The following is a 16,761-nucleotide window of genomic DNA, read 5'->3' on the forward strand; positions in this document are numbered from 1 at the left end:
TGCAAGGGCTGCCAATGCGTGCCAGACTCTACACCACTTTGCAGTGAGATAATGAATCTGATGTACTCAGTGGTTTTGTGTTTTAAAGCTACACATGAACTCTTCTATTCAGACTTTAAACCTGATTCAGAGTCTTAAAACGACCTGGATACCTTTAGATCCCATCAAGACTCTTGAAAACATTGCTGGCTCTTTACCAACACACCCAGATTCTTCAATCCAGATCTGGAACGTGGGAGATGGAATACATAAACAAAACTTGGGAGTCTTAAAACCCAACGTGGATACATTTAGAGACGCCCACATTCTGACCCTGACTTTAACTCTTTAGGCTACACTTGGATTTTACACTCTTGGACCAGATGCAGATTGAGCTTGAGTTTTTTTTTTTCCCCAGCAACCTGGACTGTTTGAAGCAGCCTTGGACGATCTGAGGTACACGAGGACTCTGAATTACCCACATATTCTTGATAATAGGTTTGACTTGCTAAACAAGTGCCACTCTGTGAAAGCTGAATTAAAAACACAGAACGTGATCTTCCAAATGTTTTAAAAGGGTTCAGTAATTTAAGTATCTGTACTAGAAAAATCTATTTTCCAGACATTCCTCATGTTCCCAGAACTGGATTTTAACCTTTACAGATGAAATCTTAAGGTGCTGTAGGCAGGATTCGACATCTCCGCCATCTTGCTTAGGGTTACCTAAGCAAGATGGCGATTTGACCCATCTAAGATGGCGATTTGAAACCCAGCAGAGCCAATCCTGTCCTGTTTTCTCTGACATCACGCCCTTACGCAAGTTAAGCCCCTCCCACAAGAACATGCGACGAACGCCCTTCGACTAATCACGGTTAGAGCCTCATGGGCTCTTCTGATTGGTCAAAGATACCTGGAGCAGTTGAGATTCCTTTTCAGCTCAGAACAGAGACAGATGGCAACGCTGCGCCCTCGCGGTAGTGCAATTATGATACACTTGTAAAGGATTATCAATGGATACTCTAACATTTAATCCAAAGAAAACACAAAAAAAATTAGCATTGACTAGCAAAATCCTGCCTACAGCACCTTTAATGTGAGAGATGTAAGAACGCAAAGAAACTGTCTCATCTCTCCTCTTTTTTTAAATCTACATTCTCACTCATCCAGATGAGAGGTGTCTCAACCCAAACTGAATCAGGTCAACAGGACTTGGTCATGTGCTGAAGGGTGAAACGTCTCCCAACACCTTTGACCAGGTCCGGTTGGCATGATTCAATTAGCGTCTTCAAATTAATTCACAATGTTTTGAGCCAATCAGCTGCTGCCTTAAACCTCATACCTCCCACTGTTCCAGCTGTTTAGTCAACATTAAATCTCACATGCAGGCAGTGGCAGGTAACAAAGGCCTCGGGTCAACAACAGTCTGAGGTTACGTCACATGTTTACCCAACCGAGGGGGAAATGTCTTCACTCTGTCTACACACAAACAACCGGTGCCGTTTTTAATCACAGTCAATGTTTGTGCAAAACACCGACTTCATAAGCGGTGTCACTAATATCCTGTAAATGAGTCAAGTCGCCCACAGTTGGACGGTTATTTGCAAGCTGATAAACAATTATTAGCTCCAATCTGCAACATAACCAACTTCATAATTACCAATTATGTGGTATAATAAAGACTGAGGAAACAAGAGCAAGGTAGATAATAAAGTTAGCGCTGACAATAGGGGATTTCAAAATGTAGTTTCTGGTATTCAGACACCCTCTACAGAAACTGATGCCGTAACAATTCAGAGTCAAAAACTTAAATTTGGCTTTCTTCCCCACTTGCACAGCAGTTCAAAGATTTTTATTTTCTAGGACTATGTGAAAAACAAATCAAATAGCTAGTTTGGTCATTTGAAGGCACAGATTTATGAGCTCTGCAAGATGCCGCTAAATAAAACTGAGTTTGACCTTTCTCGAAAACACCATTATAAGAAGCTCAGAGCAGATATTCGTCACACTTGATATTCCTTCAAAACATGTCGAAGCATCGAGCCAATAATACGTGTAAGAGCCCAGCTAACTGCTAGAGAAAGGAGACACCGCTCTCTGAATACTCATTTATCTGAAGGGGGGGGGAGGGGGGGCTGCCTGCTGTGGATCTGGTGTCTGTCATATTGTTTCAATGTCCTGCAGGACAGAACTGTGATCTGCTAGAAGTCATATCAGATTTCACGATAATACAGAAAAATAGTTCAAGACACTTTGAGAGAAAACAAAAAAACAAAAAAACAAAACCTTCAAACCTTCATCCAGATCTTGTAATGTCATCCAACACATTGCATTTAATAGTCCGTTTTCCAATCTCTCAAGATGAGTTTTTTTTTTTTTTTAAATAAATGAGACTTTACACCATTGTTGAGGCTTTACAAATAGTATTACATTTTATTAATATATTTTCATAAAACAAGTTTAAGACTGTATCAAAAACTCAGTAAAAACATTAGATTTTTTAACCATTTTTTCTTATGGTGATAGATATGAAATGTACATAATTCACATATTGTGGTTTCTTTGTTCCCCCATCATACTGAGATAATGCTTTCATTTTTTGTGATGGGCAAGTAAGTGTTCTTTAATACCCTCACAAACTATAAAGTATTTTTTTTCTTTTTTTTTTTTTTTTTAATGATTGTGATCATAAATCTAGACATACAATTAAAAAATAAAATCATTTCCCACTCTGGCCCTCCCTTCCCCCCCAACTGGTTTTTACTGATAAAACACTAACATTATGGAGTCGTTTAATTTCACAGGCACACAATTATGTACATCCCCTCGTCCCCATGCTTCAGCTGAACTGACACCAGACGGCACGCTGAAAAACAACAGTGCACCCGCTGGAGGCAGAGCAGTGACGATACAGAACCGATCCCACCCACCCGCCGGACCAAGAAAAAAATCACCCTAACATAAGACAGTGGATCCGCCTTGTTGGCAATGTCTGCTTTCCTCACCCTGCTGTGAACCACAACACTCCAACGGCCCCTTTTGTTATTGTTGCATCATCCCAAGGTTACCCTCCAACCCCGGACGTCACCGTGGCCAAAGCAAAACCAGACATCTCACAGGCAGGTTTTAGTGTCACGCGTTAGCCAAAAGAAAAGGAAAAAAAGAAAAAGAAAAAAAAAAAACTCAATTAGGCTACATCTACAACAGGCGTGATCAGTGTAATGTCCTTTGTGATCAAGTACCAGAGGAATCTCAGTCATGTGGTGAGTTCAAGGATACAAAATACTTTTTTTTTTTCTTGACCTCCTTATTGGACTACCACTTAATGCTTTCAATTCTGCGCAAGACACATAGTGCAAGGTTTAACAAGAATTTGCATAAGTGCAAGGTTTGCATGTTATTGTCAAGGGGGAGCAAAGCATAGAAGAGAACAGAGAAAGATCAATGTCTAAGAAACAAACTGATTTCTGTGTAAATAAAATGCTCCATGCTCTCAGTTTGGCATTTGTATTTCATTCCCCTCTAGAAATAACAGGTGCAAAATCTTAGTAAACCTAGCTGAAGGACAGATAAGAGTGATATAGAACTCATAAAGATTAACATTGTGAGGGAGAGCCTTGAGTCTGTTGTCATGGTGACATCTGCTCGAAGGCCCTGTAGGCTCCAGTCTTTCCTGCTTCTTTATTATTTTCTATACAATAGAAATAGTACATCATTGAAGATAAAATTGACTCCTCGTGGCAAAAACAGACAAAAAAGAATATGCAAGAAGTCAAAAGCAGATCTGAAGGACAGAAAAATAAGAGTGCTGGAATCACAAAATGTTTTTTATCCATTTGCCCTGTGCCAGTAGTAGAGTTGTACGATAGTCTTATCCATGATGGTCAAATATATGTGTATGGTTGCCTGCTCCTCTACAAAGTCAAAGCCGTTTCATTGAACACATGTAAAGTTACTCCTGTAGTAGTTTGTGACAAGCATCCCTACGCTGCACCTGCTTTCCAATCTGAAAGCTCTAGTGTGCGTTAGGGAGGCACGTAGGGGGGTGGTGACCGGTACGAGGTCATGTTCTTGGGGCGAGAGCCTTTCCCTTCGATGGGGACAGTAAATGGTGGCGGGGGCTGGTAAGGTGGGGCATTTGGATCGTCATCTTGATAAACCGAGTACTCCTCCAGCAGATCCTGGTTGAGCAGGGTGCTGTGGGGGCCAGCCATGTTGGGGTACTCTGGAGGGGGGAGAGGGGGCTTTTCTTCCTGAAGGATAAGAGGGATGCTGGAGGACGGGGGGGATTTCGAGTCATCCAACTCGTCGGCAAATATTATAGGAACTCCTTTCTTGATGAAGGTGGCTTGCTCCTCAATGGTCATTTTACCTTTGCGCTTCTTGCGGTAGCAGACCATGGCGATGATCCCAGCTATGAGCAGCAGGGCGGCTACTACAACAGCAGGAATGACCGTGTGCAAATAAACGTCATCGCTGCTAGTGCGACTGGTCCCGGCAGAAGGTGGAACTGTAGGAAGGACAGGTGGGGGTACCTCTCCCGGTGGGATGAAGATGTAATTCTGGCATTTATTAGTACCACGGATCAAAATGTTAATGGGCTTGAATTCAGGCTCCATGGCTTTGATGAAGGCTAGTTTAGGTGTTCCTTGGGGGTCTGAGATCCTGTTGCTCAGAGCTGTGATCTGTTCTTTAGGACAGGGATTCTGCTGCAGACTGTTATTGGTCCATTCCACTACAATGGAGCCCTTGGTGATACTTCTCAGGGTCACTGTACTGCTGTTGCGGTCCCCAAGAGCATACGCCAACTTTTTGGTCAAAAGAATCTTCTTATGAACATCATTACTCAAAGTTTTAGGGTCACCGTGAAAACGAGCAGTAAACATAACCGATGGCTTGTCATTTGTAGACCAGCGGTTGACCCGAACTTCAAATGCATCCATTGCACTTTTCCCACCTTTGTCAGTAGCCAACATGAAGTACTCATGAGTCCCCTCATGCTCCTCATCTGGAAGGCCGTACAAAAGCTGGATAGTGCTGTTGAATTGAATCCACGATGTTTCATTCACCGATTCTTTGGGGGTTCTCTTCAACGTCAAACGTAGCTTGTCTGTCGTGCCATCCTCTTTGTCATAGAAGGCGTCGGAGGCGATTTTCACCTCGAAGTAGGTGCCAACCCACGCAGTCACTTGGTCAATCGGGTTACTGATCTGTGGATTGTTATTCAAATCCGGAGCCAGGGAGAGAGGAGTGGTACGCTTTGTTGGCTTAGCAGTGGTGGACTTTGGTTCCCTTGGAGATGGCGTGGTAGTTCTGGCTTTCTTGGGTTTCCTGGTGGAAGTCGGTCTGGGTCTCTTGGTGGTGCTTGGTGGCGTTGGCACTGCAGTTGCCTCCACAATTGTGGGACGAGTCATAGTGGGCTGAATAGGCATGGTACTTGTAGTTCCAAGTACTCTGGTAGGTTGAGGAGGTCCGAAGACGGGTGTGTGGGCAATCTGATCCCTGACCCTCATGGTGGGCTTTACTGGAAGAGGCAGAGGGCCTCTGACAGGGGGAGCAGAGTTGTCAGTTGCTGGGGCAATAAAGGGCGAAGTTGGTGTGGGAACAATACGTGAATGGGGCTCTTGGTGGACAGTTGGAGGAAGTAGGGAGGGCACTGGAGTGGGCGTATTATACAACTGCCGTCTGACTCGTTTGATCCCATGAGGCTTCTTGTTGACAATGTGCCAGCCAACCACTGGGTATCCCAGTCTGGCTGACATGTTCCCATCCTTCGCAGACGTCTGGACGCTGCTAATATCGGGGATGCTGCCCTGATCGAGGGCACATCCAACTTTCCATGACAATAGTGCCCCGTTCTCAACCACCTTCTTAGCATTTCCTGGTCCCGCCATGAAAGCAGACATGTCAAATAGACGGTTGTTGACAACTGGGACCACCCTCATATGTTCCAGGGGCACATGTGAGAATTTTGTCATAATTCTCAGTAACTTGACTCGCTGCTCAGCATCCATCTTTGTCAAGTCAGCATCCAAGATGACAGTGAGGACAGTGACAGGCTCCTCAGAGCCACAGGTAAAAGGCTGCAGGCCATTGATGTCAGATTGCAGAGAGAGCAGGGCTGGCTCAGTGTCTGCCCGTTCTTCAGGGTACACTTCAATAGAGAAGACTGTACTGGGGAGTGCTTGGCTGCCGGTCTTCTCGGTTATCCCTTCACCTGACACCATTATATGATACACGCCTTTATCTTGCTCCAGAGCCAAACCTCTGAGAATGCAGTTTTCTCTGTCCCAGTGCAGCCAGGATGGTAAAGTCTCCTTTCCCATTTCAGTGAGCTTCAGAAAAGAGAAAGAAAAACACCATTACTGCTTTAAAACTAGACCGATAACACTGAAAGTTAAAGTCAGCAAGGTAAAGTCACAAAATCACTACTAATCTGAAGTGAAGTTACCACTTGTGACCCAAACTTCAGTGATGCACTCAGTATAACATGACACCAAAATTTTATGACTTCAAATTGCAAAATATAGGTACATCTTCAAATATGAACTACAAGAAATTGGTTAATTTGAACCGATTATAAATTTAACCTCATTCATTTCTGTCTTACAGAGCAAGTACAAGAGTGCCGAGAAAAAAAAGCACACAATAAAAATGAATTCCAAACATGAACACAAGCAATATCTGGAGAAAGCACAGCAATGCTTTCACTATCTCCCCAACCCTCCCCCTCCTCAAATCCATTCAGTTTATCAAATCTTGCCAAATACGAACAGGAAGCAGAGTGAGCTTCTATTCATAATAACAACTGTGTGAGTCATCACTCATCATTTTGAGTTATTACTGTATGACAGGATATCATTCTGCATCACCACTTGGGCCAATAATAATCTCATCTCATTCATAAGTCTGACTGGAACAAATTGCAACACAGTCAGCTTCTATCAGCAGTGATACAGTGATCAAAACTGAGCAGATAAATACAACATATGATGTATTTCTGCAGTAATGGATGACACTTTGGCTCATGCCTTCACTGTGGTCTACAGAAAGACAAAACAAAAGCAAGGTTTTTTTTTTCAGAACTGATATTATAGAAGTTCAAATGTGGGATGTACTTTACAATATCCTTTAACCCACATTTTATCTACAACATAGGCAACACATCAGATGCATAATTTAATACAATCTGTTCAGAGCCAAATACTGCTTTGTTGTTTTACTAATGTATGATGTCGGATCCAAGCGACTAAAGTTTCAGTTTTATGTGTCGAATGTTGTAATCATTGCTTCCCCTGTAAAGCCATGGTGTTGTGATGATATAGTGCATCTTCTTGCACCATCTAGTTGAAATATCTAAAGCCTGTATTTTGACGGTGCCTCTCCAAATGTTTTCATGGTCTTCCTCTTCATCTGCACTAATGCAACCCCATGTCAGAAATACAAGCCTTTGAGATGTGTGTGAATAGTAATGCAGGATGGCTGCTTTCCTTTTTCAAAACAGTTTCATATATCTGGGGTCTATTTCAAATAAACACTGATTCAGTCGAGATTCTTTTGAAATGTGTCCACATACAGCTGTTTCTTTGACACAGATTGGATTTACATGTGTGGACTACACAGTAAATTGTGTATAATCATATTTGTAGATAATCCTGAGCTCATGCAATGTTATCTGTATAAAATCATGTGTGTGTTTGATACTGTTTAACCATTGCATGTGCCTACATTTTATTTAGTTTTGTAAGGCAAGAATTCATAAATTTGCGATAGCTTTTTCCAGATGTTTTATCACAATTTTGACATTGAGAGCATCTGTGCACTCTGACACACTAAAACATTTTTTTTATGTTACCAACGTGTCTTATTTCATCACTACATTTTTAGTGTTTTGTTTGTGCTGTTCAATCTTCTTTGAGATACCTTGCTTGAATCAAAAAAAAAAAAAAAAACAGTCCAGCATTTGTATTGAAATGTCAACCAGTTCAGCCAAGCAAATTTTTGTTGCTTCGGATATAAAATGTACTTACATGAAAACGACAACCTGCATGATCAGGCCCGTGAGGAACCTTTAACTGGAACACCTGGCCCACGATCGCAGAGGAGTCAGGGATGCCAGTGTGCACTCCTCCATTCTTCGCAGAAATATCTGGGACAACTGCAGGCGGCCCTTCGCCAACCGAGGACGCTGCGGCGTGGAGCTCAGACAGCACGGAGGACTGCATGGAAGCCTCCAGCTCCACAGGTATCATCTCAGGTATCATCTCCACCAGCGTCTCTTGCTGCTCCATCATCGCACCCTCCACCAGGGCGGCGAGCAGTCCTATTACTAAAGGGATAGTCCTGCATGAAAGAAGCCGGCTCCTTCCAGAATTCCCACCCCTCATGTCTCTCTGTGTACAGTGCATAGCAGTAGGCCTTCGGGCTGCCCGGCAGATGTCTATGAACGACTAGAGAGGCCTCATGCACTGACGTCAGTCTGATAATATGCTTGTGGGTCAGACTCCCTAATGATTGGCTATGCTCACAAATGCAGCGGTTTCTCTTTGTTGTCCTCTGTGATCCATGAAGAGATGTTTGGCAGCCTGTTAGACAGCCATGTCAGCCCGCTGTGGGAGGAACAGAAAAAGAAACAAACAAGTGTCACTCATGAATCTACACATCTGCTCAAACATACAAGCAGTGCTGCTGAGAGCATTACCATTGCTGCATCCAGTTTATACACAGTGGCTTCCGAAACTATCTCCACTGCAGCACTATCATTAGGCACAATACATTAAGCCCTAACTGGAGACTACATTATGCAACTAACACAATCTGGGAGTGTATGGCGCTACAACAGGATATGAAGCAGCATTATATTGAAGCCCTTTACAGTTCATTTACTTTTTTTTTTAAATCCCATACTGAAACAGTATTCACCAGGGCAAAACGAGTCCTCCTTCATAAAACAACACACACATTTTACGGACATGAACGTCCAAGTCTGATTAAAAAAATAATTCTCCCAAGGGGCTAAAAGCTTATTCACATCATCTAGCTTTGTTTGACTCATAGAGCAACAAGAAAGCCTGCATGGCTCATTCCATCCGATGTCCCCAAATGAGCTGTTTAAAAGGAAAAATTAACTAAAATGACATATTGTAGTAAGAAAAAAAGAGAAAGAGAGAGTACAACAAAACAAACAGTCAAACTACCTCAGCAAATATCTGCCAATCAAACCATTCAGTTTGTGCCAGCAAGCCTAAAATGTGATTTCCTGAGTTTTATAGACATTAAATATACAGCCAAGCACCAGTAAAGCTGTCAGTGATGATGCAAATTGACATTAATTTACAAGTTTGTATAAATCATTCTCTGGATATTAAGTGCCTGGCGTCTCAATTTACGGCTCAGTCCTGAGTAAGCTATTATTATACAGGGAGGGGCGAATGAGAAAAAGATCTGAAATTCACTTTGTAGTCTTCCCACTACAAATAGGAAACAAGGCAACAACAAAAGACCACCCAAAACACAAATACAATTTTCTAAATGCTAAACTGCAAAGTATCACCTGCGAACACATTACTGTTTAGTTAAGCCAGTGCCATTAAACATTTCATCTCCTCTTTTGATTGCAAACTTTTTGAATGCTTAATCGAATAAACATTGTTTGGAAACACAAAGGAAGAAAGGGCACAATGATTGCCGACTGATCTCCATTTTTTGTGGTGGCATTTGGAGTTGTAGTGATTCTCATGAGATGCGGCAGTGTCGGGGGTTGTTAGTCTTGGTTGTAAGTTTTAATTAGGTGCCCTGGGGGTTGAATTAGAGTATCCATTGTGCTGACCTAGCCAACCCCAATCCTGTAGCACTGAAACGGGCATTGGCTGGTCAGCCATTTGCCTGGAATCCAAACGCATGGCTGCTACGAGGCTGTGACGTCAACCTGGGCACTCCAAAAAGATGTCATTCACTTGCAAGCCTGTAGGTCTATCGCTGCCATGAAATCAGCCTATTTAGACAGAAACAGTCCATCTAAGAATGTGTTTCGCTGTTTGAAATATTTGGACGGTTCATGAGAGAGACGGACAGTTAAAAGCTGCAGTGAAGGGAAGCTCTCTGAGGAGCTGACACAAATCACAAGGCATACATGAATATTGTTTAGCTCACATAGGTGTGAACACACACTCACAGTTTAGAGTAAGCCCTTAAATTTAATGAATGTAATCAGAGCGAGTCATTAAAGAAATCCATCATGCATGAAAATATATTGTTCATCGGTAAACTGTACGTCTCCAAGTGCACCAGCAAATAAATCTCACTCTGTGGCTCCTTCTCTCTATAACCGCTGCCACAATTAATTCCATGAACTTTGTTTAAGCCTGGACAACTTGAAGAAAAATTACCATTCCAATCTAAATTCCAACAATAACACAATCACTGCAGCTCTGACGTCTGACATTCAAACATCTGCTTTATCTCTGCACCAATGCAAAATTACATCAAGCATCTGAAAAACCAGGACACAATCCAAAACAGCTTGATTCACTTTGACTTCCTACTGCATGAGGCTGTTTTTGTCAACCACTGAAATCCATTTAATAAGGCTTGTTTGCGACTGGGGTATTCTGAGGCAGCGTATTAAAACAGCTGAATGACTGGATTTTCCCTGCTGAAAAGATTCTCAATAGATAACAGTGTTTGCAGGTGGGAGTGATCAGTATCTCTGTGGGCACTCAGAGTAAATCCTGCTGATTATGTGCAGACCTCCATCCAGCAATTCACACGGGTGTCAATAGTTGTTTTGTTTTTTTTGCCTGTTTTATTTTTAATCTGAACATCCCAAAAACAGCACAATATCCCAATTCTCTTTACAGTGATGAAACATCTGTTCCCAAATTATGTTGTAAATAATAAGGAAGACGACTAAATTAGACATAATCCTTTATTGGCCAATGGCTATATTTGGCAACGTCCTCATTTTATTCCCATTCCTTCCAAATTAACCACAGTAAATCAATAGGAATCGCTAAACACATGATTAAAACGCTTTGCAGTAATCGGAGAAAGGTGGAGCCGGGTGGGGTTTGATCATTTCTGAAAATTAGGAAAAGGTCTCATAATCACTCACTTAAGCTAAGTATCTCTAAACTCCTTCAAAATAAAATAGAAACACTTTATTAGTTCCACAGGGAAATTCTAACGTTGCTCCATGCAGAATAAATAGAACAAAGTTAAATATCAAATAAGACATGATAAAAATGCAATGAGTAATATTTGCAAGCAATATGTATATGCTTAATAGAAGAACTAAACTTACAGAATACACAACTTACTAGAGCAGTGATATGGTCTATTTGGAAACTTTTTAATACTATTAAAACCTGATGCTCAAAAAAACAGTATCTGCAAATGCAATCATTGGACTTTAGTAGTCTTGAACCCTTCATAAAAATCCAGCACGAAATGCGTCATGTGACAAGGCCCAATACTGAGGGGAAAAATAATTATCTTTCCGTGAAAGCCGAGGGTTGATTATCTCAATAAATGCTGTATAAATGGTTCAATCTTGGGGGAGTGAAAACAATTGTGCTGCCTTCATATTATTACTATTTAACTTTAAAAAAAATGTCAATAGTACTGTAAGAGTTTGTCACTGTATTGTCCCCTCTGAATGATCTCGGTGGGCTTTCCAGCCAAGCTTTCACAAGTCTTCTGTTAACCTATAATTATCACTACTGATAGACTTCCGTTAGGCTTCGGTGCACTGCCAACAATAGGCACAGATTACTTCATATGGCATTTATAAAAGCTCTACAGTAACATACAGCTCCACCGGAGCTACTAAGACAGGCCAGCCCACTCCTCTTTCACAAAAACATGATTCATCCCTGCCCATAGTTCTACATACAAAAGGCAAATTGAGTTCATTACTACAGTCTGCCAGGAAACTCTGCTGTGCTACTACAACACCTCATGTCAGTGACTAATGAAACATGGAGGCTACAGTCTTCGGGGCAACACAAACAAGTATTCTGCATATATACATTTTGTTCTCCTCACACAGTAAATCTCGGTGTAGCTAGGCTGCACGCCGGAGGAAAGTATGACAGAAGCTATTCAGGATGACAATTCAATGAAAGAACACCTAGAAATGTAAGGACATCAACTATAAATAAACTTTGATCACAACAATAATGACAGAAAGGATCTGCCTTTGTAATATAATATGTGCCACCCACTCACAAACAGACAAAAGAGTAACTGACTCACGCCTCACCTATCTCATTAACTAGGGCGAGACAGGAACCCTATCTAGGATTTTCATCTAGTGAGTCAGTTCAACAGGATTCCTGCCTCCATGCCCCCTTCTGACTGAAAAATATCTACACTCATCTTTAAAAACTGACAGCATGCAAGCTGAGCAAATCGGCTGCTTGAGTCATGTAGGCACATGTATTTCAATGTAAAACATTAACATGAAAATAGGTTTTTAGTCATAAGTGTGATTTCATTCAGACGGCGCGGTAGTTCACCTCAGGCTGTTGCCACACACAAGAAAAAAAAACCCAACATCCTAGCATCAAAGTCAGCTCTCCACAATATGGCCTAGATTTGGTAGCGTGCTCATTTTAGTGTGCAAGCAATTCAATTCAAACAACATCTCAATACAAAATATAAAAAGGTTTCGATGGGTTAATTTGCTCCAAAATGTACAACAGCATAATTTCAAAGTGGGTTTGAGCAGCAGTAATAAAGTTACACGTCATCTGAGGAGAAGCCCAACCATCAACCAACACTTAAACAAACGGATGAAACTCATTTGTTGCAAAAAGAATCGACCTTAAAATCCTCGCTTAAAACTAAACCTTATCACAAGCACTCAGTCGAAAGCGAGTTTCTTGAAAAACACAGTGCATTAATGACATTTCAAAGTGCTTGCAGGGGGAATCATTCCCCGTCATAGTCACTGACGAAAAAGTTCCCCAGCATCAGCATAGGGGCCGTGCTATATGGCACTCTTTAAAATATTAAGAAGTGGGAGTTTCAAAGATCTCAGGATGGCACCAAGGCTTGAATCAAGTTGTTCTTTTTGATATTCTTTGGAGATTTAAGTCCACACTGATCTGTTCATTTTCCACATAAACAGTCATCAAAACGTCAGTTTCTTTGAGAAGCCCTTTCTGTGTGTGCTTCACAGTGCAAGGGCACAGGCTGGCGTGAGGGTGATTTCTGCCCATTTCACACTGAGGCCTGCGCTACCGGGGGGACAAAACCGATTTACAACCACGGCACCCATACAGTCTGCAGTTCAACAGTAGTTAAAACTTGAAAACCATCAAAAATAATTAGGGCTCGGTTGCACAGTGGCACTCAGGGCCAATTGAATTGACGTACCACATCCAGCAGCCTCTAGATAGTGCATGAGCTGAATAACAAACATATCCACAAGACAAGCTTGCTTTGCAGTTGGATGTTTCCCTTGCGTTGCTCTCCACTCTGTGCAACAAAGTAATGAAATATGTGGAGAGAAAACACAAAATCGGTCTCGGCCGAGTGAGAGTCTAACCTGGCATGGTGACCTGAGAGCAACTCGTTTTACGCTACAGGGAAACTACTGTCTGCTGTCAAACCCCAGAGCACAGAGTCAAGACATCATTTTGTATAGGGATTTCTTTTTTTTGGATTGAGAGCTCTGTCACACATAAAGTAAAAGAGGAGTTTAAAATCTAATTGATCTTTCTCTTTGTTTCTTTGTACAGTCAATACTTTTTCACTCATGTTAGAGAAAAAAAGAAACACTGACTTTGGCCATTGAGTACTAATCAATGTATACAGACTGATAACACTTAGCAAGCTTTAGTAGAACAAAAACTGTAAAAGAGGACAAACCACAAGGAGGCTGTAAATCTCTGTAGGACTAAAAAGCTTACTTGTATTGTAAACTTGGCAAATTGTAAATTAATGCAACCTAAGAAGATAAGAAATTTAAGACAGAAACAGATACTCTGAATAATCCTAGCTTGTGCAAAGTAGGAGTATTTAAATGAAGATTATTGGCCAGTGTGTAACAAGATACCAAGGCTGTACAGATAAAGTTGATTCACTGTTTGGATAAATACAGTTTAATCTAAAATCCACCAGCTGTTCGTTGACTTTATTTAGTCGTGTGAGCTGATTTACAGATGCAGCTGCTCGTGTTTGTGAGATTAGGTTTTTCTCCCCCTAATACAACACCAGATTACAAGCAGAGCTAATGAACTGCTGCAGCATTTAAATGCGTTTCTATATTCACCACAATTAGCGCTAATAGGAAAATTCCGGCTTAAACAACCCTACCCTTTAATACAAAGCAGCGACACACAACCTGCAGTGCTAGATGGACGCAAAGTGTGGAAATGGACGTGTTAAAGAAGCTAAAACAAGCCGCGCAGGGGTCGAGATTAGCTGTTTCATGGGGACAATAGCGAGCAGTTTGTTCCCCTTTCACTGGTTTACGGCTAGCGTTAGCTTCAGCGCTAGCCACCGGGCCCGTTTCAGATGCTGGACTCGGTGACGGAGGCCTTAGAAGATGACGGAAATCAACCTTGATAAAACATCCACCCAAGCACAGACGATAAACTCCAGTTTTACGGGGGTTCTGTTGCATAAGACTGGGGAATGGATGCGGAGGGAGGCTGGGTGCTATCCGACCATCGCACCGATGCACCTGTTTTATTCTAGGCGGAAACAAGCGGCGAGCTCCCGCTGCTGGAGCATCTACACCAAAATGCCCCCTCGCATAAAAAAATATACCAACAACTGACGTATCCGAGCTGTAATGTCGAAAGATGCGAGTTAACGTGAGTCGGCTCGGTTTTAAAAACAGCAGTGTTTTCCCGGAGCGGGCTGAGCCGCCGAGCGGGGCTAACTAACAAGCTAACGGGAGCGGGGCAGGCTGGAGACAAATCCCCTTCTTTACCTGTCCTGTCCGCGGAGGAATGCCCCGACTACTCCGCCAAACGAGTCCGGACAGCACAGAGGGCGAGGGTGGCATTTTTAATCAAAATAGCCATGAGAGAGCGACAGAAGCGAAAATCCAAACTGACCTTGTTAGCGAGCTAACATTTAGCTAACCGCGCCGTGATGTCTCCTCTTGTAGCCGGAGAGCGCAGCCGAGGTTTCCCATGAAACACCCGCTGCCCCCTCAGAGCCGCACACACATGTGAGGAGGAGGAGGAGGAGGAAAAAGAAGAAGAGGGCACCTGGGCTCAGGAAGGGGGACTGAAGTGTCCCTGGTTCGGTCCACTCCGCTGCTGCCGCTGCCTCCCGGCTGCCGTGCTCTCCTCCCCGCACACAGGTCTACAGGTTGAGGCCAGTTGTGTGTGCAGGCATGACTCCTCCTCTTTCTTTTAGACACATGCAGGTGAAAACATACACCCATACCTGCTCATACTGCTTTAATGAAGACGATCATCCTAAACTACTCAACCCCTGAGTGGAGCACGTCCTCTGATGTCTATAACGATGAAGCACAAAGATTGGAGAATCCCTGAAATACTCCCCGAAACTCATCATGCATCCTTGGTTTGGATGGGGAAAATCCATTTGAGTATTCCTGTAAGGCTTCCAGCACTCCAACCACTTCATCTTATTTAAGAGAACATTCAAAACCATTTAGCAGCCCTTTAGTTTTATATTTAAAAACCTGCAGATCACTGGAATAATTCATTACAGGCTTTAAAAATCGACTAGGCTTTGAAATGTCATTTAAAAAAGAAAAAGAAAAGAAACAGCCCGTTTTATGTTTGACATTTTCTAAGAAAACTCTGCCTGTCTCTGGCTGAATACAAAGTCTCCTATTTATCCAGGAGGTATTAAAGGTAGAAGACAAACATACAGAAAAATACACAGAGTAATATCCTGGCTGTCTCCTGGCACTCTGAGCCAACAGATACTCACACAACCTTTATCTCCTGCCATACAAACAGATTACTTTTGTTTGAAATTTTATGGTAAGTGTTGCAAGAAATATAAATCAGGATATTAATGTGTTGTCTGTTTCGTGGTTAGCACTCTCACCTCGTCCCAGCTGTTAGTGAAGTTTGCATGTTCATCCAGTGCACACTTTTTGTTTGTTTTCCAAAGCTTATCTCCCACATTCCAAAAAATCTATTTAGAGCTAAATCTACATTGCCTGAATGTGTGAATGTGATTGTTTGCAGTTGTCCTGTGATGGACTGGTGACCGTCCAGGGTGTTGGCTACTTAAACGTGATAAGGGAGCACAGATATCAAGCTTTACACCGTCATGTGATTGGTATTCATAGAAAAGGGGATTTTACAATGTGCAAATGCTTCTTTGGCTCGTTTCTTTCTTTAAATATGTTAAGTAATGCTCTGTGTTTAATTTGCTTCATTCTTTTGGTTGGATCCTTGTACATGTGAGTGGATTTTACAGACATTATTGTTTCTTCCAAATTCAATAAAATGTTGCAACCCACAAATTTCACTGAAAAGGTTTTTTAGTTTTTAATAAAGATGTGTATTTTTGGGAGCTGCACTCTCTTCAACTCACTTCACTTTCCAGTAGATTTGCAATGTGAACGCATAACACACATGAATCAGGTTAGCAGATTAGTGAAATCAGGTTAACTGCCCCTTGTTTAACAAAGCAGAAAGTCTTATAAGGGGGCTAGAGTGGGAGTCATGGTCTAAAGGTTATATTTGTCCAAAGCAATGACAGCCAACAGAGTTGTTTTCTGTTTGCACAAGTTGCAGAAACGGTCTCAGCTTACAAAGCACCTGTTCCAAAACAATGAAT

At 42.1% G+C, this 16,761-nt stretch overlaps 1 protein-coding gene across 3 annotated transcripts; it reads right to left on the reverse strand.

The window, feature by feature from the left end:
- Positions 1-2,611: 2,611 nt before the first annotated feature.
- Positions 2,612-15,336, reverse strand: LOC115407847 (dystroglycan-like). 3 transcript variants are annotated; one of them, XM_030118372.1, is made up of 3 exons: positions 15,204-15,336; positions 8,007-8,585; positions 2,612-6,311 (listed from the first exon to the last, which is right to left on the reverse strand). In XM_030118372.1, the coding sequence occupies exons 2-3, from the start codon at positions 8,382-8,384 to the stop codon at positions 4,002-4,004; spliced, it is 2,688 nt and encodes an 895-aa protein (XP_029974232.1). In that variant the 5' UTR covers positions 8,385-8,585; positions 15,204-15,336; the 3' UTR covers positions 2,612-4,001. The 3 variants fall into 3 exon arrangements, with proteins under 3 accessions (XP_029974232.1, XP_029974231.1, XP_029974233.1); XM_030118371.1 differs by lacking the exon at positions 15,204-15,336 and adding an exon at positions 15,048-15,196; XM_030118373.1 differs by lacking the exon at positions 15,204-15,336 and adding an exon at positions 14,921-15,002.
- Between the last annotated feature and the right edge of the window lie 1,425 nt (positions 15,337-16,761).

This window comes from Salarias fasciatus, chromosome 20, assembly GCF_902148845.1.
Source record: "Salarias fasciatus chromosome 20, fSalaFa1.1, whole genome shotgun sequence".
Taxonomy (NCBI): Eukaryota; Metazoa; Chordata; class Actinopteri; order Blenniiformes; family Blenniidae; genus Salarias; species Salarias fasciatus.

Coding starts and splice junctions, on each gene's coding strand:
- LOC115407847 (XM_030118372.1), bottom strand. CDS start 8,384: ATGCACTGTACACAGAGAGACATGAGGGGTGGGAATTCTGGAAGGAGC. Junction 6,312..8,006: donor ATGCAGGTTGTCGTTTTCAT/GTAAGTACATTT, acceptor TCTTTTCTGAAG/CTCACTGAAATGGGAAAGGA.